The sequence below is a fragment of the Salarias fasciatus genome, chromosome 18 (assembly GCF_902148845.1).
Source record: "Salarias fasciatus chromosome 18, fSalaFa1.1, whole genome shotgun sequence".
Lineage (NCBI taxonomy): Eukaryota > Metazoa > Chordata > Actinopteri > Blenniiformes > Blenniidae > Salarias > Salarias fasciatus.
Window position 1 is genome coordinate 19649855 of NC_043762.1, and position 22590 is coordinate 19672444.

At 41.3% G+C, this 22590-nt stretch overlaps 2 protein-coding genes across 2 annotated transcripts; both read left to right on the forward strand.

Moving 5' to 3' along the window:
• Positions 1–324: 324 nt before the first annotated feature.
• On the forward strand, positions 325–12960 carry LOC115406066 (serine/threonine-protein kinase OSR1-like). Its single transcript, XM_030115957.1, has 17 exons — positions 325–560; positions 4825–4937; positions 6194–6302; positions 6467–6608; positions 7319–7374; positions 7511–7620; positions 7715–7816; positions 7912–8045; positions 8128–8176; positions 8283–8348; positions 8546–8668; positions 9219–9254; positions 9437–9586; positions 9780–9882; positions 10623–10691; positions 10931–10995; positions 11109–12960. The coding sequence occupies exons 1-17, from the start codon at positions 491–493 to the stop codon at positions 11181–11183; spliced, it is 1572 nt and encodes a 523-aa protein (XP_029971817.1). The 5' UTR covers positions 325–490; the 3' UTR covers positions 11184–12960.
• A 2345-nt stretch (positions 12961–15305) lies between these two features.
• On the forward strand, positions 15306–22227 carry LOC115405508 (solute carrier family 22 member 13-like). Its single transcript, XM_030115106.1, has 10 exons — positions 15306–15680; positions 15782–15885; positions 16030–16184; positions 19534–19702; positions 19786–19906; positions 20136–20230; positions 20377–20591; positions 21243–21351; positions 21523–21729; positions 22152–22227. The coding sequence occupies exons 1-10, from the start codon at positions 15306–15308 to the stop codon at positions 22225–22227; spliced, it is 1626 nt and encodes a 541-aa protein (XP_029970966.1).
• The last annotated feature ends 363 nt before the right edge of the window (positions 22228–22590 follow it).

Sequence of the window (22590 nt, forward strand, 5' to 3'; positions counted from 1 at the left end):
GGAATTAAAAAAAAAGTCATGAGAATTAGTTGAAAAAAATTGACACCATTGTTCCGTTTGTCCAGTCTTTAGTGGAGCTTTGGTGCTTTATCGCCCCCTGCTGAGAGCACAGGAGGGAAGCGCAACGTCTGTATCGAAACATTTCACGTTTTTTTTGTTGTTTTTTTTTTTTTGGTCTTTGGATTTGTAATTAGTGTTGCTGTTGTCCTCGTCTTCTTTAATGTGATTCTGAGTTTTCATTCTTTCCCTTGTCGAGGTGAGGCATTTTCCAGACTTCGCCACACTCAAGATGGCGCCGGCTTCGTCCCACCTTTTGAACGCGTACGTAACGCGTACCGTCTGTCGCGCGTAAAGTTGTGTTTGACAGGAACGGAACAGAGGCAGGCGACGGCAGTCAGCTTCCCCGGAGCCGAATGGAGTAATCACAAACTAAATATTATCTCTGACGGCGTCACTGTTATTGTTGAGGAGCACCGTTCAAACAACGACCATGGCAGACGACCAGTCCTCTCAGTCTTGGTCAATCGACAAGGATGACTATGAACTTAAGGAGGTGATAGGTAAGTAGCTTAGCATGCTAATGTTAGCATCGGTTAGCCTCCCCTGTCTGTCTTGACGGCGGCGTCGGCTGGGAAATGACTGCTAGCCGTGTTAGCATTTCATGTCTGCAGCTAACACAAGTCAAGTTACACTCACTACGCCACAGTAGCGTCAACAGCTCAGCAGTTTCCTTATGGCAAGGCCTAAATCGGTTATCTGTTCGTGGTAGTTGACAAACTAGAAAGAGTTTTAGCCTCCTAGCCATGCAGCGTGAAGCTAAACTGCTAGCTGAAGCAGCTAGCCTACAGGACGTTTTTTTTTTTAAATTGAAGTCTCAGAACAGCAATAACATCGCATGACCAAAGAACAGTAGAGGAAAAAACATATAACAAATGAAAAATATACACCAAAAAATTAAAGCAAAAATAATACGAACACTACAAGAGTATATAAAGTAGAATACACTGTCTCGCCATGGAGAAATTTAGTTACGGAGGCTCGTAGAACACACAGGGGGGTGAAAAAGTGATGAAATGCGCTAATTAAGAATAAGTAATAGTGCCGATCTTTGCAAGAATAATAATAGAAATATAAAAGAAGAAAAGATTGAACTTGTATACAACATAAATCGTAAAATATAACAGGAGCTACAAAATATACAAATATGTACAAGTAGGTTTTATTGTAGCAGAATCTGTGGTTTATAAAGTGTCCATGATTGCTTTTGGGGATTATAAAGTGACCATGATTCCAGGGTATAATGTCCAGGATTATTGCACATATTCTATACAGTAGAGTTGTACAGTCTGACAGTAGTGGGGATGAAGGACCTGCTCTTTCCTGCACTGAGGGTGTCTCAGTCAGCCACTGAAGGAGCTGCTGAGCTCCTCTACCGTCAGAGGGTGGGAACTGTTGTCCATAATAGATGTAAGCTTGGCCAACATCCTCCTCTCCCCCACATCCTCCACAAAGTCCAATAGGCAGCCCAGGACAGAGCTGGCCCTCCTGTCCAGCTTGTTGAATCTCTTCCTGTCCCACTCTTGTCTGCCTGGGGCCCAGCAGATGGTGGGGTAGTGGACAGTAGAGGCTACCACGGAGTCATAAAAGGTCCTGAGCAGAGGTCAGCACACTCCGAAGGACCTCAGTCTCCTCAGAAGGAGGAGGTGACTCTTACCCTTCTTGTACAGAGCGTTGGTGTTCTGGGAGCAGTCCAGTTTATTGTTGAGGTAAACACCCAGGCACTTGAAACTGTCCACTGTTTCAATGTCCTCCCCCTGGATTTTCACTGGTGGGTGTGGTAGTGTCGTCCTCCTGATGTTATGTTATGTATCTCATATATATATATATATATATTATATTTAAAATAAAAACGTCGAACATAGTGCAAATATTAACTGTTTTAACAGTTTTCTTGTTTTCTTGTTTTGTGACTCAAAGAGGGTTGCAACATATTTTTATGATTTTAATAACAAAAAAGAGGTTTTGGTTCTAAAATTTACATTTATGAATATTAAATTTAGCAATAAATAAAATCAAATTAATGAAAAAAAGCATCAGTGTTCTTGTTATAATAAAAAAAAGATAAATGCTTAAAATTTGGGATAATATCATCTCCTTCCATTGCTTATATGTAAATTCACAGGACCAAAATAAATGCAGGATCGATTCTGGATACAAACCACAGAAAAAACAGTTGATATAAAAGTTCTGTTTAAACTTGTGTAAAAGCACCTTTGCTACATAAAACCTGTGGAGCAGCTTAAAAGAAGCCTCTTTGATTTTGTTGGTTAAAAGAAACTTTTGTGGTAAGCACCAGATTTTTTCCCCACTCATTATCATGGCCAAATTGACTCCAATATAAAGTTGCAGGGGGGAGGAGACTGGATCTGCCTGAAACAAGGATCTGATTTTTGCATTGGAACGTTTATAGGTGGAGAAACAAGTTTTAGCTAAGGGAAGTTGACTAAGGTCAGGGGGAGACACTAGTAAAGGTGAGGAGATAGGAACTGACTTAAACAGTATGCAAAGACCAGAAGGAACAGCATCTAACACAACAGAAAATTACTTTGGACTTACTGGAACCTTATACTTTGCAAGGAATTCTGAATAACTGTATAGTAACCCATGTTCATTAAAAAGCTGACTAACCAGTAAAACACCATGATTAAGCCATCTGTCATAACATAGAGACTTGTTCTTGTAAACAATATTACAGTTGTCCCAGATATAACACCTCTGTGGAGGGAAGTTGATTGTTCAGTACAGTATGAAAGTCTCCACCTAAAACAATGAAAGAGTTTGGTAATTTAGATAACCAGTGCAATAGTCGTTCTTCCAGTTTTTTAAAAAAAATATTGTTCTCGGAGTTGAAGCCATAAATATTAACTATGATGTAATTAACATGAGCTATTTTAGCCCAAGGATTATAAAATGGGCATTTTTATCACAGTCAGAAAACAAGACCTTTCCATTAAAGCGTTTTTTTTTTTTTTTTTAAATACAAACACCAGCTGAAAGCTCAGACCCATGAGACAGCCAAAGGCCACCTCCCCACTGTGACCTCCAAAAAGTTGACATCCTGTTCAGTTGAGTGTGATTCCTGCTCAAAACAAAAATCAGTATTAAACTGCTTTCAGTAGAGAAATAAAGCTTTACGTTTAGCATGGTTTCTTAATCCTCTTGTGTTTTAACGAGATAGTAGACAAAGACATAAAAAAGCAACAATAAATTTAAAAAAAAAGAAAGAAATAAAGAAGAAAATGTTGACCAGATGAAAAATGAGGACTCTAAAGCAGAAACTGTTTAAGGTCTCTATAAAAATGTGCTAACATATAACGGAACAGCAAACCTAATTAAAAAATGTGATCATAATGTTTAGATAATCTAGCAATCTGTAGGCCAATAGGAGTACAAAAGGGCTTTGCAAAAAGGAATTTCAAAAAGAAATAGCTACCCCCAGGGGGGAGTGAACAACTGTTAACCAGCTTCAAGTTAGAACCATCAGGATATTAAAAAACTATATAAAATATCAAAATAAACATAATTTTCAAATATAAGGCACTGTATTGTGCATTAACCCGCATGCCAAGAATAATTTGCTGCATTGCCCACCGCTAATAAAAAACACAAACATAAAAAAAGTTAATAATAAACAGTAACAGCCACCACCTCGGAATAGCTACAAAATGAGGTGGACCTTAACTATATCGCAGACTGAAGGCAGCTGGAGTTTGCTCTCAGACAATGTCTCAAGGTGGGAAAACTTCTCTTCCATTCACAAAAGCTCGACCACCGACAAAATAAGCCCACTTTATTTTTTAAACTGCTTGCTCCACAATGGGCCATGGTCTCCTTCTCAAGCAAAGTTTGGCATACCTGAACGATCTCTTGGCATAAATCCTGCTTGTCCTTCTCCTCTAAACCGTGGAGGATCAGTTTCCAGCGTCGTGAATGAACTTCCAAGTGAGAAATGCTTTTCTTACTTTTATTAACATTCAGATTACAAGCATCCATCGGTGATTCAGAGCGGTCAGGAGAGATCCTTAACACTTTTAATTTCTGCACAAACAGCATCTGAAGACTCCTTGACACCAGCAGTCGGTTTGGAATTTTCAGTCACTGCTAACTTCGCATCAGCAGTTACTGTGGATTTATCACTGACCAGCTTCTGCAGGGCATCTGACCCGTGGTTAACCAGATGAGAGATGGGGATGAAAGCTGGTCGAGGATTGCAGTGGTGGTTGAGTCTGTCACTCATCTCATTTTAAAAGCGGGTGACTTGGATGGAGAAACAGGCAGCAGAGGAAAGTCTTCTTCCGTCCATGAAACTCTCACTGCCTCAGAGTAGTCCGGGTTGTTAGCAGCCTTGCGAGTAGAGTTAGCACTCATGCTAGTTTTTCTAGATGCAAAATGTCTCCTGGTTCACAATATGCCTTTGAAAAAAACAGATGGGTTTACGGAGCTCAGTAACACGCACTCAAGAGCCCCATCTTGGTCAGCCCCATTCTACAGGTTGTTGTTGGTGTGGGTGGTGCTCCTTTTGAGATGTGATACAGCTCACAGTGAGCCAGTCATACTTTTCTTTAGCCAAGCAATTTTTAGTTACTATTCCTGGCTTGGTTTGACATCTCTCTCATTGTTGCTCTTCATCATCTATAAGTGAATAATGTTAAAGAACAATGCAAATTTTGATTTTTATCCCTGAGAATGTCCTGAAGAATCCGATTTGCCGACACGTAAAGCTTGTCCTTAGTGTGATGACTTCTGTCTTTGTGTTGTCCTCAGGGAGTGGAGCCACTGCGGTCGTCCAGGCAGCTTATTGCAAGCCTAGAAAGGAGAAGGTGGCCATCAAACGCATCAACCTCGAGAAGTGTCAAACTAGCATGGACGAACTCCTGGTAAGAAACCATAACAAAATGAGGCTCGCTGCATACAGTCCTGATAACCGATGTGTGTTTTTATGGGAGTGGTGTGGATTGGTGGGGTCAGATCTGTCAAGGACAGATCAGATGCTTGATACTACGGTAAACCACTGAACTCTACAGCTGGAACAAATAAGCCAATCCCAGCTTACAGTGGGTGAAGGGCAAGGTGCACCTTGGACAGGTCGCCAATCCATCGCAGGGCAAGCCTTGATACAGTCAGCCACACATTCCCATTTGTGCCCATAGTTTATTAAGAAAGGCTTATTCACACAGTGCTGATAAGTTTGGAGTGTGAGAGGAAAGCAGCACACATTAGGAGAACATGCAAACCTTACACATCACAAAAAAGTGATCAAAGAAGATTGTTCTCAAAGTTTCATTTATTTGGATTGATTTAGAGTTTTGTGATTTATTCACAATAACATATTGAAATATTTGACAAAGTCTTTACCTGATTGTATTCCACACATCGGCTATGCAGATTTTTTAAAAGTATTTTTACTTTTACACACAGTAATTTACAACGGTTGTGCTCTTGTTCTTGCTTTTGAAATTCAGTCGAGCCACATTTGAAAATAAAGCTGTCTCACTATGCAGAGCAGAAAAGATGGCTCACATCAATTACCTCAATGAGATAATAGAACCAAAGATATTCACTGCATTTAAAGAACCCATGAAAATATTTATCGTTTGAACATGAAAGAGATTCTTCAACCCAGCAGCATCTGTCATTTCCTCTTTAGCCTGGGCTCACTGATGTATTTTAAGTTACAGTCATCATTGTAACTTGTGCTAACACTTGTGCGTTAAGTCATGTCATTGCATTGTCATTCTTCATAAATTACTTGTTAAATATGCCAACACTGTGATTCCAAATCTGCCTTTTCTCAGACCAAAATATCTTTGCTTAGTGACTCACTAGTGATGTATCCCAGGTTACTGCTTTGTCTGTAGTTGGAGGCAGTATATGTGCCTGGTTTAGGATTTAGCTGCTTTAACAGGCAGTTCTTGTCTGAGAAAAGAGTAACAGCAGGGATTAGGTTGTTTCATTTAGCCCACACTTGGTTTAAGCTCTTATTAAATGAAGTTCAAATCAGAAGATCAAATCCTGTGACTGAGATTTACTTCCCCTCTCAAAGTGTAATATAAAGGTTTAGTTGGAGCTTGGCACGCTACACTTTGCACTCACTGGGTGACCTTTTATCCCACATTTTTTCTTCTGTGCACAGAAAGAGATTCAGGCGATGAGCCAGTGCCACCATCCAAACATTGTGTCTTATTATACCTCCTTTGTGGTGAAGGATGAATTGTGGCTAGTGATGAAGCTCCTCAGTGGGGGTAAGTGCTGTAATACCGACTTCACTTGCTTTTATCTGTACCCTGACACTGATTTGAGTTTTTCAGTTATCCGTGTATCTCAGATAAGCTCAGGTTTGAACGTAGAATGTAGTTGTGGTGACAGTATGACCCACCAGATAAGCTCAAGCCTCTGCCTCTCTCAGGCTCCGTGCTGGACATCATCAAACACATCATATCCCGCGGCGAGCATAAGACTGGCGTACTGGATGAAGCAAGCATCGCTACCATCCTGAAAGAGGTGCTGGAGGGACTAGAGTACCTTCACAAAAACGGGCAGATTCATCGGTGAGTAGAAAAGACGTTCCACCGTCCTGTGGGGCCTCAAGCGCTGCTGCCTGAGCCTCCGTCAGGCCCGAGCCTCCATCTCTGTATGAGCGAGTGGTTTCCAGACCTCACGTTTTCAATATTTAATACAGTGAAAATGCATAATTGAGGAAGTTTGTTTCATGTAAATGTCCTCCCCAGGATCACCGAATGAAAAGAAAGGCCTCTCTGTATCCTCTGTGCCTTGTTGTGTGACAAGTGTTGTTGCTTCACATTGAAAGACTATTCATTTGCCCCCCCAGATTAAGACTTTATGTATTTGAGTGTATAATTTGTACCGTATTCCACATTGATTTTCTGACTTTATTAAAGAAAATGACTTTCAGTCGGAGTGGTCAGTGCCTCTGTAGAGAGAGACAGAGCAGCAGCTCACTGAGATCAGTTGCTGCGACTAACTCACTTATCCCTAATCAGGAACGATAGATGGAGCGAGGAAGGTTGGGGTCAGGTTAATCCACTCCAGTTCTTGGTGGTTCTTTGCACTCGGTGTACAGTGTGTAACCGCAAATCAAGTGGATTAAGATATAATAGATGAAAGTTCGCCTTTAAGCCGTTTTGTGTAGAATATTATGGAACGTTTGCTTGCAGAGTCACACCCGTGTTTGTGCAGCCGCTGACTTCTGTCGTTTTAATTGTGTGCCCCAGCTTAATCTTCTTCTCTTTATTTGCAGGGATCTAAAAGCTGGAAATATTCTTCTTGGGGAAGATGGCTCAGTGCAGATTGCTGGTACAGCACTTCTCGTCTCTCTTCCTTTCAGTATTTCCCACATTCTTAAAACAAAAATGATCCCAACTCAACTCTGTTAAATATATATATAAAAAAAAAAGGTCCTCTAATGAGTTTCAATTCGTTTGCACACCAGACTTCGGTGTGAGTGCCTTTCTAGCTGCAGGTGGAGACATGACAAGGAACAAAGTCCGGAAAACATTTGTTGGGACGCCGTGCTGGATGGCCCCGGAGGTCATGGAGCAGGTGGGAGACTGCGGCTTGTTTCTGTTACACTTCAGCTGAGGCTGAACAGACGGCATGAGCATCCGACTCACAGGCGTCTGCTTTTATTTTGCAGGTTCGTGGCTATGACTTCAAAGCAGACATCTGGAGTTTCGGGATAACCGCGATCGAACTGGCCACGGGGGCTGCACCGTATCACAAATACCCACCCATGAAGGTAACGGTCGCATACGTAAATCTGTATTCAGCTCTCAGTTACCGGTAGGTGATTTCATGTTGATCGAGCTGATCCTGATCTCGCTCTGTCTTTAGGTGCTGATGCTGACTTTGCAGAACGACCCTCCCTGTCTGGAGACGGGCATCACCGATAAGGAAATGGTGAAGAAGTATGGAAAGTCCTTCAGGAAGATGCTCTCACTCTGCTTACAGAAAGACCCAGAAAAAAGGTTAGTTAAGTCTTCAAATGTTTGGTTTTTTTTTTTTTTTTCAGAAAGAAATTCTTTAAATGTGTGTCCCTTTCATTTCTAGGCCTACGGCTGCTGAGCTGCTGAAGCACAAATTCTTCACGAAAGCCAAGGTGACCACACGTCTCTATTCTGGGAATGAGCTGAAGCTGTTGTTGCTCGACTTTAGGCGAAAGTATTTATGATGTCCAATAATGCACGCTTGTCTTTATGTTGCAGAACAATGAGTACTTACAGGAGAGGCTCCTTCAGAAAGGTCCTTCGATAACGGATCGTTCCAAAAAGGTTTGGCCACCTATTACACACACTCTCCACGCAGCTGATTGAAGCTCAGTAGAAATGTGTGCCATGCCGGCGGCCTTGCCGTCTGGTGCAGGGTGTGTCCCAGCTTCCCATCGTTTAAAGCTGTGGAATTCCTGAAGAGGATCAAAGAGGTGCTGAATCGGCATTGAGCGGCGCCTCCTGTTTTACGCCTTGCATAGGTGCGTCGTGTGCCCGGTTCCAGCGGCCGCCTCCACAAGACGGAGGATGGCGGGTGGGAGTGGAGCGACGACGAGCTGGACGAGGAGAGCGAGGAGGGTAAAGCTGCAGTGGCGGCTCTGCGGGTGAGAGGTCGAGCGCGCCTGTGTCTCAGGAGAACAGATCCAGTTTGTTTGTCGTCGTTTTTGTAGCCATAAAGCGTCTCCTTGTATTAGCGCAGTTTAGATCCAGGCTACTTCCTTCTGGTGGTGCATAGGATGAGCTCTGTCCCTCGAGTGTGAAAGACCCGGGTTCAGGGAGTGTGGCGTCACAATATTTTTTGTTAGCTTTTTACAAATTGTGAATAATTGATTCTTTAAATCAACACAGAATGTGTTGATGGTAGTAACAGAAGCCAATATTTTAATATATTGTGATCAGAACTCATGGCTATGAGAAACATCACTGCTCAGATCACCTGCTGGAATGATTTCGCAGTGTATGTTCTCACTTGATTGATGTCTGGTTGTGGGATTTTTTACTGTCCTGTCTGTCTTAACTGTGATGTCAGTTAAGCCTGGTGCTCAATGTTCCAATTCCTTCAATCTTCAAATACTCCATCAGTCCATACATTGGGGGGATAAAAGGGCAATTGCATGTATTTAATCCTGACAATCTGTCATGTCCATTCTGCAGTCGCCCAGAGTCAAGGACGGGTCCCAGAATATGGAGGTGAGTCCATTTGTAGTGGACATGACCTGAATCCTGATTTATCGTAAAGCCTTAACGCTGATCTGCATGACTGTCTTAATGTGTTTCTTCGATTCGGTTTCGCCTATTTTCTTCTCGTTCCTATTTGTTTGTGTCAAACTACATTGTTACTGATTTTACGTTCGCACCTCGGTGTCTCTTAGCTTTTCCCGCCAGCAGATGGCACTGCAGCCCATCTGCAGCCGCCGCCTGCAGTGCAGGAGAAACCAGCTAATGTGGCTTCAACGGCAGAAGACGTCCCGCCGCCGGCTCCCCCTCAGGCTGCGAGTCCTTCACATGTCCCTGCTGTTCAGGTGAAAAGCACTACAGGAAACGTGGCGACAGAGAAACTGTCCTTTTTCATTTCTTTTGCCAGACTTGGATGTTTTCACTGTTGCAATCAATCACATTGAGTTTGATTTTTAGTCTTAAATTACTTGCTTAGATCGTTGTGTTTGTATTCATATTAATCAACTGGTTTTTTTTTCCCCTTCACTGTTCTTCCAGGATCCAGCAGCCTCATCCGGTGTCCCCATCAGTCTCGTCCTGAGATTGAGAAATCTCAAGAAAGAGCTCAATGACATTCGATTCGAGTTCATGCCTGGCAGAGGTACAAGCACTCACACATAATGTCATGACAGAACTTTTACATTTAAACTCCAGCAGCATACAACTCCTGTTGGAATTCTTTCATGTAAACTCGGCTGCACTCCATAAGTAGCATCTGCCGCTGATACTCACAGCTCATTATGTTGGTCTGATCACAGCACTGCCTCTTCAGCAGTGTCGTCAGTAGAACAACAGCATGTTGAGCGTGGTGTTTCTTGGAGTATCAAAACAGTAAAACCAAAATAGAAACTCCAAGTGAATTATATTTAGCCCACACAAAATCATTTCCATCTTTATGGTAATTACATCTTTAATTAAACATCCGTACACACCCTGTAATGCTCCTTTATCCTGTTTCAGACCTATAAAACAAATTCATTCAGTTCTTTCTCAAAGAAAAGAAAAACCCCAAAATTCACCAAGCTGTTTATTTTCTGGACTATTCATTCATGTAGAATAAATAAGCAGCAGATTCTGTTCATTATTCAAAGAGTGCTCCACGTCAAGGACCCCAAATAGGCTTAAAGAGCCAGTTGAACCAGCAGCTAAACTGAACTCTGTATCAGGAGGTAATCTGTGGAACAACATCAGCGAAAACACGTGAAACAAAATACAGAGCGGACGCTGGAACTGAAATACAGCGGCTCATGCTCGGACAGTGAAGTCCCAGTTCACCACTGAATCCAACCGTTGGTGGTTTTTACTGCTGTTGAAGTGAGTTTCGATTTGTTTTCGCCTCAGACTCGGCTGATGGAGTCTCTCAAGAGCTGGTCTCAGCTGGTCTGGTTGATGGGAGAGACTTAGTTATTGGTGAGTACAGTGACTGCTGGATGGGATGTTGATCGTCAGCGATCGTTTCATGAAGAATTTTTGTGTTGATCTACTTTTAAATGATTGAATGTTCATGTCATTTCTTCTTCTTTTTTTTTGGAGTATGCACAGTATGGAATTGTATTTCTAAAACGGTGAACAAACAGGACGAAGACTCCTGCTGTCTGTCGTTTTTCCATGTGACTCAATCCTCCCCGTTCTGTCCGTTTGCTGTCTAGTTGCTGCCAACTTGCAGAAGATTGTCGATGACCCCTCTAATAACAAAAACGTGACCTTTAAACTGGTAATCAAAGCAACTAAATCTTTTACTCTTTACGTCTTATGTCATGATTAAATCTTTTTCTAACATGTGTTTTCACACATTTGCAAATAGTGAGTTTTGTTGTTGTTTTTTAGGCGTCTGGTGTGGAGGAGTCGGAAATCCCTGATGATATTAAACTCATTGGATTCGCACAACTCACCATCAACTAAGTCAAGCAGAGCCAGGAAACAAAGGACAGATGAAAAATGGTGTTGCACAGCTGCATTGTAGTCAATTCCAAGAAACCACTACTGCCAAAAAGAGGAGGTGGAGGAAGAGGAGCGAGCATGAGGCTGGCAGGAGGGTGACGCTACTGCAGGATGCATGAGGACCACATTGGAGAGGTTCAGTTCATCACAAGAATCACACTTGAAAAGTTTACAGTGCGCTTATACAGTAAATGGGAGAAGAGATGCAATCAAGTATATCCATTCCTAATTTCTTTTTTTTTTTCTTTTCATTTCTTCCTCTCTCTTCATACACAAGCACAATACAAATCATCTCCTGCCAGTACTGGAAGTAATTGCCTTTTTTTTCTTTTTCTTTTAATTTTTTTTTTAAAGTATCGACTGTGCCACAAAGCTCTGAGGAGTGTCGTGCCACCTTAACATGGCACTTTATGCTACACTGAAACAGAAGTGTAAGTTCAGCCTTAGTTCATAGAGACTTGACCAGTGTGTTTGGTGGAAAAATTGAGTCAGTCTGTGACCGCGAGGTGTATTTTATTTTACGCCTACCTACGACATCTAAGAAAATCCCTTAACAATAATACAAATACCTTATTAACGCATTGTAGCATAGTTTTCCTTTTTAAGAAAAAAAATGATTTTCTGTCTTATGAATGAGTTTGTACTTAAAGAAATGAAAATTGAATCAAGTCTCCTGTGCAAAACGGCCCAAAGCAGTGTGATGAATTCTGTCCCCCACAGCATCGGTGTGGTCATTTGTCATCTCCGACTTGAAATACGCGCATTTCATGTTTAATCGTTTTGTCCGATTATTCCATATACAGGTTCACGCTTTGACACACGGTGGTAAAGACAGCATTACTTACAGATTTCAACCTGCCTACTGTTCCTGTACTATGCAATAATTGTTTTCTTTCCACTAGTTGCTGATTTTCCTCCTCTTTTGTCTCCTAAAACCACTTTTTGTGCGCGTACCCTCCAAAAGGAGTTCATGAAGAGTCGCCCAGCCGAACGGGCAGCTCTGAAAGAACATGCAGCAAACATTACTGTGGTTGACACCAAGTGTGAAAACATTGACAGCAGACGGGTAATGATTCCTTTTCTTTTTTTTTAACCAAAACTCCTCGGAGATAATTCAGCCTTGTAATTACTGAATCCTGAATGCTGGTGGTGTTGCACAGACTGACTGCTGATGGATTTCTGTGAAGGTACACGCCCTAAAAATCCCCGTTTAAAAAAACAAAACAAAAAAAAACACTCTTCCAACATGAAATAAATCATTACTTATAAATAAATCACCATAATTAGTTGGTGAGATTGTGACTCTAATTTGACATTTTCCATGCAGATAGCTTTTTTTTCCCCTCCTCTTTCTGGGACTTTGTTCCAGTGGTTTTCGTTCTCGCGCAGCTACAGTGCAGATGAATTAAACTCTTTGAGGTAATGACCGCTGATCAGAACCGATCGAGAGAATTTGATATTTAATGAATGACAATTGAAGTGTTTTCTCCCTTTAAAAAAAATTAAACATTTACTTTTTTTGCGCAAATGTTAAGTTTTTAGTTTGTCTCACTCTCACTGCAGCAGCATGTTGTCATTGATCAGTCAAAAAAAAAAATAAAAAAAGGCATTTATTCCAAGTGGAATCATATTAAACTTTAATCAGGGCTTCTGAAACCTCAATAATGAAAAAAAAAAAAAAACTATCTGCATGCTAGATTATCAGACTGCTCGTGTATATTGGGTAAAATAACCCTTTTCAGAAACCAGTCCTTTTCATTTTTCACCATGGAGCACGTCGTTTTGGCCGACTGTCGTGTCATTGCTTCCAAAAACACTCGCCGACCCCAGGAATCACTGTCGTCACTCCCGGTGTAGCTGTATGGTTGTTTTGTACCACGTGCAAAAAGGGCTGTGGTAAAGCTCCCAAGTTCAGGTACCGATGTAAATGGTGTATGTAAAGATGTTGTAAATGTACATATATGATGGCGACTCCATGCACTGTCACGCAAACTCCATCATGAGGTTTGTATGTAACGATGTAGATGCATTGACTGTTTAAGTGTACATGTCAGATAATAGGAACATTTCAGTTGTAAATATTGACCGAGGTGAACCGATCGGAGCTCATTTCGTTCACAGCATTTCAGGTTTGTTTTGTAGTGTTTCTCCGCACTGTTGGCCTTCGGCAGATATTCAAGAATCATGTAGAATTTATGAGTTCAATTGGCACCTTATTGATATGTTAACATGCTTTTTTTTTTTTTTTTTTTTTTTTTGGGAGGGTGGGGGTAGCACGGGGCTTGTTATCACTCTGCTTTCACGTCCAGATCCGCAGCGTTTCCTCACTGAAAGGCGTCCCAGACTGAACATGTTCTCACTGGGAGAGTGTCCTCTGTACACGTGTGGTAAAGCGATAAAATGAGTGATCATCAGTTTTTTTTTTTTTTTTTTTTTAGTGGTCAAACTTGGAAGGACTTTCTTAATTTGTTCGAACAAAGCAAAAAAAATCTCTTTGAGATCATTGAATTATTGATAATTTGATTGGCATGTTCATTTTCTCCATTTCTTTTCTTTTTCTTTTTTTTTTTACAGATAATTACATATATTTTTTAAAGAAATATGCTTAATCATTTACATGTCTGCATCCAAACATGCATAATTTGAAGAGGAATATCTGTGATGAGGTGTAAAAGTTTTCTTGACCGATTCTTTCCATTGTTGGAAATTTTCAACACATGCAAACTGATTTTTAGTAGATGAATAAAGTCACATGATGAAATCCAATGACTGAGGAGTGTCTTCCTTCAAGTCGGCATCAACTCCGATGAGTTGATGTCTTGCTGAATAAACATTACAGAGGTTGCATGTCAGTCATTTTCAACCGATTGTATTTTAACTGAAAAACGAGCACGGGTAGTGATTGTGGTGTCCTGGTGCTGCCAATAGCAGATATTGCAGTGGTCCCCGAACTACGGCCCGCCTCCACATTCGGCACGGTCGTGGTGCGCACGTTAACGCCAAACATGGCTTTCACAAGTTTTTGATAGAATAATCTGAAACCGATCATGTGTTTTCAAACACAACTGAAATGACAAAGGTCCGTTCACATGAACATGAATCTTGACCTTCTGCTGTACTTTACCAGCTTCTTATCAGCTGAGTATCTTTCAAGGATTGCCTAATGGTGTCCTACAATCCTTCCGTGGTATTCCACACTTTATAGGTTTTTCACAGAAACTGCGGAAGGTACTGCAAATAGTCTTCATCCTTGATAAAAATCCAGTAATAATTTAACAAGATCTGGCTTTTCACTGGCGCTCAGGCTCCAACTTCCAGTTTGAATTATTATGCCGTTTGTTTAACATCTGAATGCTTGAATGAAGTGTTCTAATGAGCTTCCTCTTGTCAAGAACTATCATTTGTCTGTCCCGACCTGCAGGTGACTTTTTAAAAGTTCATCAGGGTCAAAGCGAGGTGACTGTGGAGGAACGGTTTCTTATTGTTTCTTATTTTCTTCAGGTTATGTGACAATGATAAACCTGAAACCAGGTCAAGTGTGAGACCCTCCCACCATACAGGGGAAAGATTAAGCAGCATTTGAAAAGATTTCTGACATTATGTGGTCCTCTATTGCAATAATTCTGCATCACCACTTCAATATAGTATTGATTATGTAACCAGTTTATGTAACATAAATGATAAGGTGGACATTATAGCCTATAAACTTTGAAGTTCACAGCACAAAAAAAAGTGTTACATAATTTTTAAAGAGGTTGATAGACTGAGTTTTGAGGACATTTTGAAATAGTGAAGATGTTTCTTCTTGTGATTGTGAGATTGTTGTTTCTGTTGTCATTTATTACATTATTTGATGTTGCCACATGCTGCGGAAATTCAACTCTTGATTTTACTCCAAAGCACAGAGATTACATAGTAACAGTGAAAGAGAATGGTTGCTGAAGCCGTTCTTCCCACGAAATGGAAAGGGCTGTCTCATGCCTCCCGAAGCGTGTAGTCCAGGGTTTAAACATTAATACGTGGAGCGCTGCTTAAAGGTCGTCCTCTGGCAGCATCTCCCGAGGGACACACAGAGCGCTGAACATGGCTGAATTTGGAGAAATTCTCCAGAATATTGGAGATTTTGGACGTTTCCAGAAGATCATCCTCTTTGCTCTCTGCTTTCCAAATGTCATCATGTCCTTCCTGTTTGCCAGTGTGTATTTCACTGAATCAGATCCAGACAGACACTGTAACACAGACTGGATCCTCGGGGTCAGTCCCAACCTGACTGCCGAGGAGCGGCTGAACCTCACTGTGCCCCGGGAGGAGGACGGGTCCTTCAGCAGGTGTCGGATGTTCGAACCGGTGGACTGGGACATCGAAGCTATCAGGAAGTACGGGCTGAACGAGACCGCCGGCTGCCGGAATGGATGGCAGTACAACAGCCTGCTCTATGAGTCCACCATCGTCACGGATGTAAGTGATAAATATCATCATTCCTGATGCCCAGGCACTAAAATAGGATTTTTCTAAAGGAAAAAAAAACTAACAATTGTGTATTATTTTCCCCCCAATAGTTTGATTTAGTCTGTGACAAGGCCAACATGGTGCAAGTGGCACAAACAGTATTTATGGCCGGTGTCGTCGCTGGCTGCCTCTTATTCGGACCATTTGCTGAATCGTGAGTGACCAAAGCATCATCAGATTTGTTTCTTTGTTTCTGAATGAAAACCATCTCACACAATGTTAGTTGCACTGAAGAAAACAGGATCCCTGACGTGTTGGCGGTATCCGTTCTAAACTTGAGAGGTCTTCTCTGTTCCAGGTTTGGTCGTAAACGAGCCACTCAGATCCCACTTTTCATCACAGTCATATTTGCATTGACAACTGCACTGTGTCCCAACTTCTACTTGTATTTGGCCTCCCAGTTCATGGTTGGGATCGGCTATGGAGGATTTCGACTCAACTGCATCATTCTGGGTACAGTACATTTCACTAGACTTGTGCCTTTCTTTTGTTAAACATAATAGCAACACCTCGAGCTCTAGAATTGAAGTTAAAGTGGTGAATCTGTCCTAGCCAGGGAGCCCGGAGCCTGTGGTGATCTATAAGTCTGAGACGGGTCTCCTGTAGAAAACGTTTGCCAGGATTAAGCTGATTAAAGACCATGGTCCCTTTTTTAACACTGCCCAAGCCACTGACATTCCAACTGAGAAAACGAATCGGCTTGCCCATGCCAGAAGTGTTGGGATTTAAATAATGAGAACAAATTAATGAATGAGTGAGAGAAAAAGCAAGAAAAAAATTAGAAAATTAGAACATTGGTCATTAATTAAGAATTCTAATGCAAATGTAACCGAAGTATTCCTCAAAAAATAGAAGTAATTAAATCTGAACGAACACTAAAGATCCAATGTTTTAGTTGCATTTAATGGAATGTAAAATACACTGAAATACAACAAGCTGACTTTCATGAAGATTGTTGTCTTCTTCTCTACATAGAATGTTTTAACTGCTTGTCTCTATTTAAGCTGAAATTAAATCAAAACATGGAAAAACACAAACTAATCTCCAGGGTGTGTGTGGTGATAAACCAATGAAATTTGAATCCCTGCATGTTCAGTCTTACAGCTGATCATCGGTTTGCTCCAGTAATACCCAGAAGTCAGTGTTCAGGTGACCGCAGTGACACGTTCCTCCGTTTCTGTAAAGATTCACTGACCCCTGCTGTCAGCTGTGTGCTACACACTGACTTTAAGCATAAATGCATACAGGCAGACCTCTTTTAAGGCTTCTGAATCCGTGTATCATTCGTTCAATTGATATTCAATTAAGAATCAAAAAACAAAATATTGAAAAATGAGTTGTTTTTCCTTTTTTTGTTTTTAAAATGAAAACAAATAAATGAAAATTGGTTTGTTTTTCAATATCCCGTTTGTTAAGACAGATCAAATAAAGGAAAGTTGAAATACGGCCGCAGAGCAGACTTTAATGTGATTTTTCAATTTCTTCGATCTCCGTGACCCAGAAGTTCTATCGTCTGTGTTTTGGTTTTTGCTGGCGGGAAACGTGGGCGGGTCACGTCAACCTGTAGTCCAGCACACACTACAGAAGGATCAGGCCGAACTTTGCCCCAATCTTCTCCTCTCGACCGAAGACAAGGTCCGGGAGTATGCTAATGAGTTCGGGTCCGATCTTCGTGTAGTGTGCGGTGTGTTCAGAGAGATTTTTTCCGGTCGGAGCCTCTCGGGAGGCGTCGGAAGGGGAGATCATAGATAACGGACATGTTGAATATTTCTGATCGCAAATCCTGTGGAGTGTGGAGCTCTGAGAGGCGCTGATCAGCTGAGAGCTGACCTGTCTACGCCCTCGAAAAAAATCTTCCTGATTGGCTGGTGCTGCTGCTTCAAAAAATAATCCCCTCTCAGCTGTCAGAGATGGAGACATACGTGAAATATATTCACTATATGACAGTGAAAGAGAAAGGTCAGAACTCATAAACTCAGCAGTGCAGAAAGTGAGAGGTTAATCCTCAATAACTGGATCGCTCCTGGATAAACTGTATTTCCTCCATTCAGACCCAAACTCCGATCTGCATCGCAAGTCCTACATTAACCATCACGGAAGAATGAGGAAAAAAATAAATGAAAAAAAAACAACAACTTTAATATCCTGACTCTGTGCCTTCAGAGAGAAGAAGTGACGCATAATGAAATTTACCTAATCAAAGCTCAAAGAGATTTTATTCTGGTATAAACTTCCAATCCGGGGACAAAAAGAATGATTTAAGATATTTAGTGATTCAAAAAAGTACCACAGACTGCTACTAATAACTTTATTCTACTGCTCCACAAGTAAAAAAAAAAAACAAACAAAAAAAAAACCGCACACCTTAATAAGCTGAATCATTATCAAAGGTGGAGGGTAAATTATATGAAAATCATCTCAAACTATGGTTCCTTCTTCAGTACTGGAACATTAAAATTTTCTGACAAGTGGGGGGGGCGGGGGGGGGTCTTCTCGTGTGTGGCCTCTGCGTAGGGGAAGATTGAAAAAATCCTGTACTGTACTGCCTAGTGGAGCAGTAGCAGACTCTGACAGAGCTACTTTTTTAAATCACCAAATATTTTAAATCATTCTTTTTGTCCCCAGATTGGATAGTTTACACCAGAATAAAAACTCCTTGAGCTTTGATTAGGTAAGCTTATTTATTCGTTGCTCCTCTCTCTGAAGGCGGTGAAAGTTTTTTTCTTTTTTTTCCCATGATGGTTAATAGTGGAGATGAATTCAAACATTGGGATTATTGCAGGACTGGCGATGCAGATGCATGAGCAGATCGGAGTTTGGGTCTGAATGGAGGAAATACAGTTTATCCAGGAGCGATCCAGTTATTGAGGATTAACCTCTCACTTTCTGCACTGCTGAGTTTAGGAGTTCTGACTTTTCTCTTTCACTGTCATATAGTGAATATATTTCACATATGTCTCCATCTCTGACAGCTGAGAGGGGATTTTTTTGAAGCAGCAGCACCAGCCAATCAGGAAGCTTTATTTCGAGGGTGTGGACAGGTCAGCACTCAGCTGATCAGCGCCTCTCAGAGCACCACACACTACAGGATTTGCGATCAGAAATATTCAACATGTTCATTATCTACGATCCCCCCTTCCGACGCCTCCCGAGAGGCTCCGACTGGAAAAAATCTCTCTGAACCCCCCGCACACTACACGAAGATCGGACCCGAACTCATTAGCATACTCCAAACAGTCGGACCTTGTCTGCTTCGGTCGGGAGGAGAAGATCGGGGCAAAATTCGGCCTGATCATTCTGTAGTGTGTGCTGGCCTTAAACTGACCCACAGGGTCCCGTGACCCGCCCACGTTTCCCGCCGACAAAAACCAAAACACAGACGATAGAACTTCCGGGTCACGGAGATCGAAGAAATTGAAAAATCACATTAAAGTCTGCTCTGCGGCCGTATTTCAACTTTCCTTTATTTGATCTGTCTTAACAAACAGGATATTGAAAAACAAACCAATTTTCATTTATTTGTTTTTATTTTAAAAACAAAAAAGGAAAAACGACTCATTTTTCAATATTTTGTTTTTTGATTCTTAATTGAATATCAATTGAACGAATGATACACGGATTCTTCTGATCTGTCTCATAAAACCAGGATAGATTATTTTGATCTGAGTGATGTGAGACAGCAAAGACTGTTATTACTGTGCTGGTGTCATAAATAACACTTCCATTTCCTATGTCTGCATTTGTTCTGCGTGTTGCATGTTTGTACTCTGAGAATACCTGATTGCTGACTTCATGCTTGCAGCCACTGAGTGGATCGGGGTGTCCAAGAGGTCGTGGGGGGCGTGTATCACGCAGCTGTGTGGCGCGTTGGGACAGAGCCTCCTGGCCGGAATGATTTACCTGGTCAGAAACTGGAGACTGTCTCAGCTCATCACAGCAGCTTTGCACGGGGTGGTCGCTCTCTACATATGGTGTGTGTTAACTCCTCGTTCTGGCCTTGTGTGAACTGACTGATATCGATGGAATTCCTAGAGTGTGTCTGTCTTGTGGACAGGTTCATTCCAGAGTCGGCCAGGTGGCTGCTGGATTCAGGAAGGACAGAAGAGGCAAAACAGTTGATTAAAAGAGTGGCAGCCATCAATAGACGCACTGTCCCAGAGTCTCTGCTGGAAAAGGTACTTTCACGTGAAAAATCAATGAAAAAAAACACATCTTATCGATAGATTATTGTTTTCAAACATGCTGGAAGCTTTAATGATCATCCTGTGTCAGCGGTTTTTCAGTAAACATGTTGTATTCTGAAGACTGGAATCAAATTTGCTGCCATAGATTACAGTAAATCTGACTCACCTTTGCAAGGCTGTTGGATTACATGAGCGTTGTGTCCACCCCTGTGCATTACAGATTGTTGTAAAGGAAAAAAAGGAAAAGAGAGGCATCATAATTCTTATGCAATCGTCTGTACTTAGGAAATATTTCTTTGCCGTAATATTGGGATGGTAAGTTCTATTTCACCACATCAATTCCACTGAGCCTGTGAATAATTAACTAAATCAAATTCTTTCGAAATATTTAACTTAGAGTTCATGTTTTAAATTTGACCTCAATGTCTAACGTTTTTTTTTTTTTTTTTAACTTTTCACAGGTTTTCATTGAATATTGCTTACTTCTGCCTTTCTTTTAATGTGGGAAAATTTGGCCTGAGCATCTTCTTGACGCAGGCTGTGTTTGGCTTGAGCGAATTGCCGGCACATGTTCTCTGCATTTGGCTGTTGGAAGTGTTGGGGAGAAAAGTCTCTCTCATATCGACTCTTCTGATTTCTGGACTGTTGTGCTTGTTACTCCTAGCCTTCCCTGAAGGTAAGGTAACAATTGCAAATATTGCTGTACTTCTATTCCATATACCCAGCTTAAGAGAACCCAATGCACGACTGGAGTGAGAAGTTAGGATGTGATTGGGATTTGATTGGAAATGATTAAGTTTAGCACGTGGCTCAAAAGGGCGGCACTCATTCATTTCATATTTACCAGGATGCAGTGGGAATGAGTCATGAAGTGCCATAAACCTGATCTTTATTGAAAGGGGATTGGCCAAGCAGTAGTGAAAGCGACACATGGCGTTCAGGATTATCATCAGTGAACTGCTCCCGTATGACACCTCACCTCTGTAGAATGGAGCAAAGAAATAAAAGTCATTTTAATTTTTATTGTATCTAAAATGTAAAATAGGTGGCAGCTTTTTCTGCACACAAGGAAATCAGATATTTCTCTTTGGGAGGGTTGGAGGTGGAACGGTTGTTGATAGCATTAAAAAAGTGTGTGAATTTGGAAAAGCAGTGCCTATGCCAGGTAAATCCCATTTGATCTTGGAAGATAATAGATGGGAATACATATTCTAGGTGTAAAGCTCATAGCTCTGAGAGTATTTTAAGGTTCACAATAAGCAGGTTTATAGGCCAACATGAGGAGCCGCTCAATTTTCTTCTTGACCTGTTTTTCACTCTGTTTAAGGCAATGCTGTGGCTGTTACAATACTAGCAACATTAGGACGCATCTTCAGTAACTGGGCAGGATCCGTGTGCGGCGTGTATGTTCAAGAACTCTTCCCAACGTCTTTTCGGTGAGACTCCTTCATTTTTGGCATCGGTGCTGATGGATGTGACTGTTCTCATTCGTCAGATTGGTTCAATCCTTCAAGTCAAAGTCAGCAAAAAGTATAAATGAACACCAGGATCCTGTGACGCAATGTCAATTCAACACTGATACACGGTGTTGCGTTGTCACGTTTCAGACAAACAGCGTCTGGTTTGGGCTCCATCGCGAGCCGAGTGGGCGGGCTGCTGTCTCCACTGCTCAACATGCTGGCCGTGTACCACTGGTCCATCCCCACCATCGTCTTCGGCTCCCTGTCACTCATCAGCGGAGGTTTCAGCTTCGTGCTGCCTGAGACCAGAAGGAAAGAGCTTCCTGACACGACCGACGAGGCCGAAGACAACAGGTAAGCAGCCACGAGCAAACTGGAGGTCCGGTCGCTTCGTATCAACTCCTGCATCCATACGTTGCTGGGTTGTGCAGCATAACAGCGTCTTCAAACACAGACGTTAATGTGAGCCACACACAGTAAATAATCCACTTTTGTAATAATGGAACATTTTAAGAACTCCATGATGACTTTTATTCATCACATATTTTCAAATTATCTCTTCATTGTCCTGATACAATAAACATGAATATAAGGGATTTAGAGAAATATACAAATAAAACAAATGGTAAGGGTTAAATAGCAAATTAAATCAGGTTAGTCCAGGAAGCACAGCTCGTGTAATCATTTTACATTTTGATTTTTTGCTTTGTTTGTATTGATATTTATCCCATACTATCTCTTAAGTAATAATACAAACTTCTCTGTGTTTCCCACAGATATAAGATGCCAATGAAGACCGAAAACATGTTCAAGGAGTTGGACATACGCCCAGGACAATCAACCAGGCTGTAGTCTGGACATTAGTTTATTCATTGCATCCTTTGATTGGATCAAAAGAACAACCTGTTTTGCTAATTTCAAAACATTAAATAAAATTATTTTACTTCTCTACAATGTGATTAAATCACTAAGATTTAATCACATTAAGATTGAGAAACAAAACATTAAAATAAAACGGAGACGCATGTAAACTTAACAGAAATGCCTAGGCCCAAAAGTGAAGCTTGTTATCGATCTCTTTTCCAAGCAAGGCCTGGCAGAGTGGCATCATGAAAACAGTGGATGAATGGAGAAGTCTTTCTCTGCAGAGTAGATTACTCTGCAGACATGAAGTCATTATTACTATTCCAAAAAACACATCATCATTAACTAACC

What these genes read in the sequence shown, in the direction of transcription:
- LOC115405508 (XM_030115106.1), top strand. Translation starts at nt 15,306, where the DNA reads ATGGCTGAATTTGGAGAAATTCTCCAGAATATTGGAGATTTTGGACGT. An exon ending in TTCGGACCATTTGCTGAATC is followed by an intron (nt 15,886 to 16,029) that starts GTGAGTGACCAA and finishes TCTCTGTTCCAG; the next exon opens with GTTTGGTCGTAAACGAGCCA. An exon ending in ACTCCTAGCCTTCCCTGAAG is followed by an intron (nt 20,592 to 21,242) that starts GTAAGGTAACAA and finishes ACTCTGTTTAAG; the next exon opens with GCAATGCTGTGGCTGTTACA.
- LOC115406066 (XM_030115957.1), top strand. Translation starts at nt 491, where the DNA reads ATGGCAGACGACCAGTCCTCTCAGTCTTGGTCAATCGACAAGGATGAC. An exon ending in AAAAACGGGCAGATTCATCG is followed by an intron (nt 6,609 to 7,318) that starts GTGAGTAGAAAA and finishes CTTTATTTGCAG; the next exon opens with GGATCTAAAAGCTGGAAATA. An exon ending in AAAACGTGACCTTTAAACTG is followed by an intron (nt 10,996 to 11,108) that starts GTAATCAAAGCA and finishes GTTGTTTTTTAG; the next exon opens with GCGTCTGGTGTGGAGGAGTC.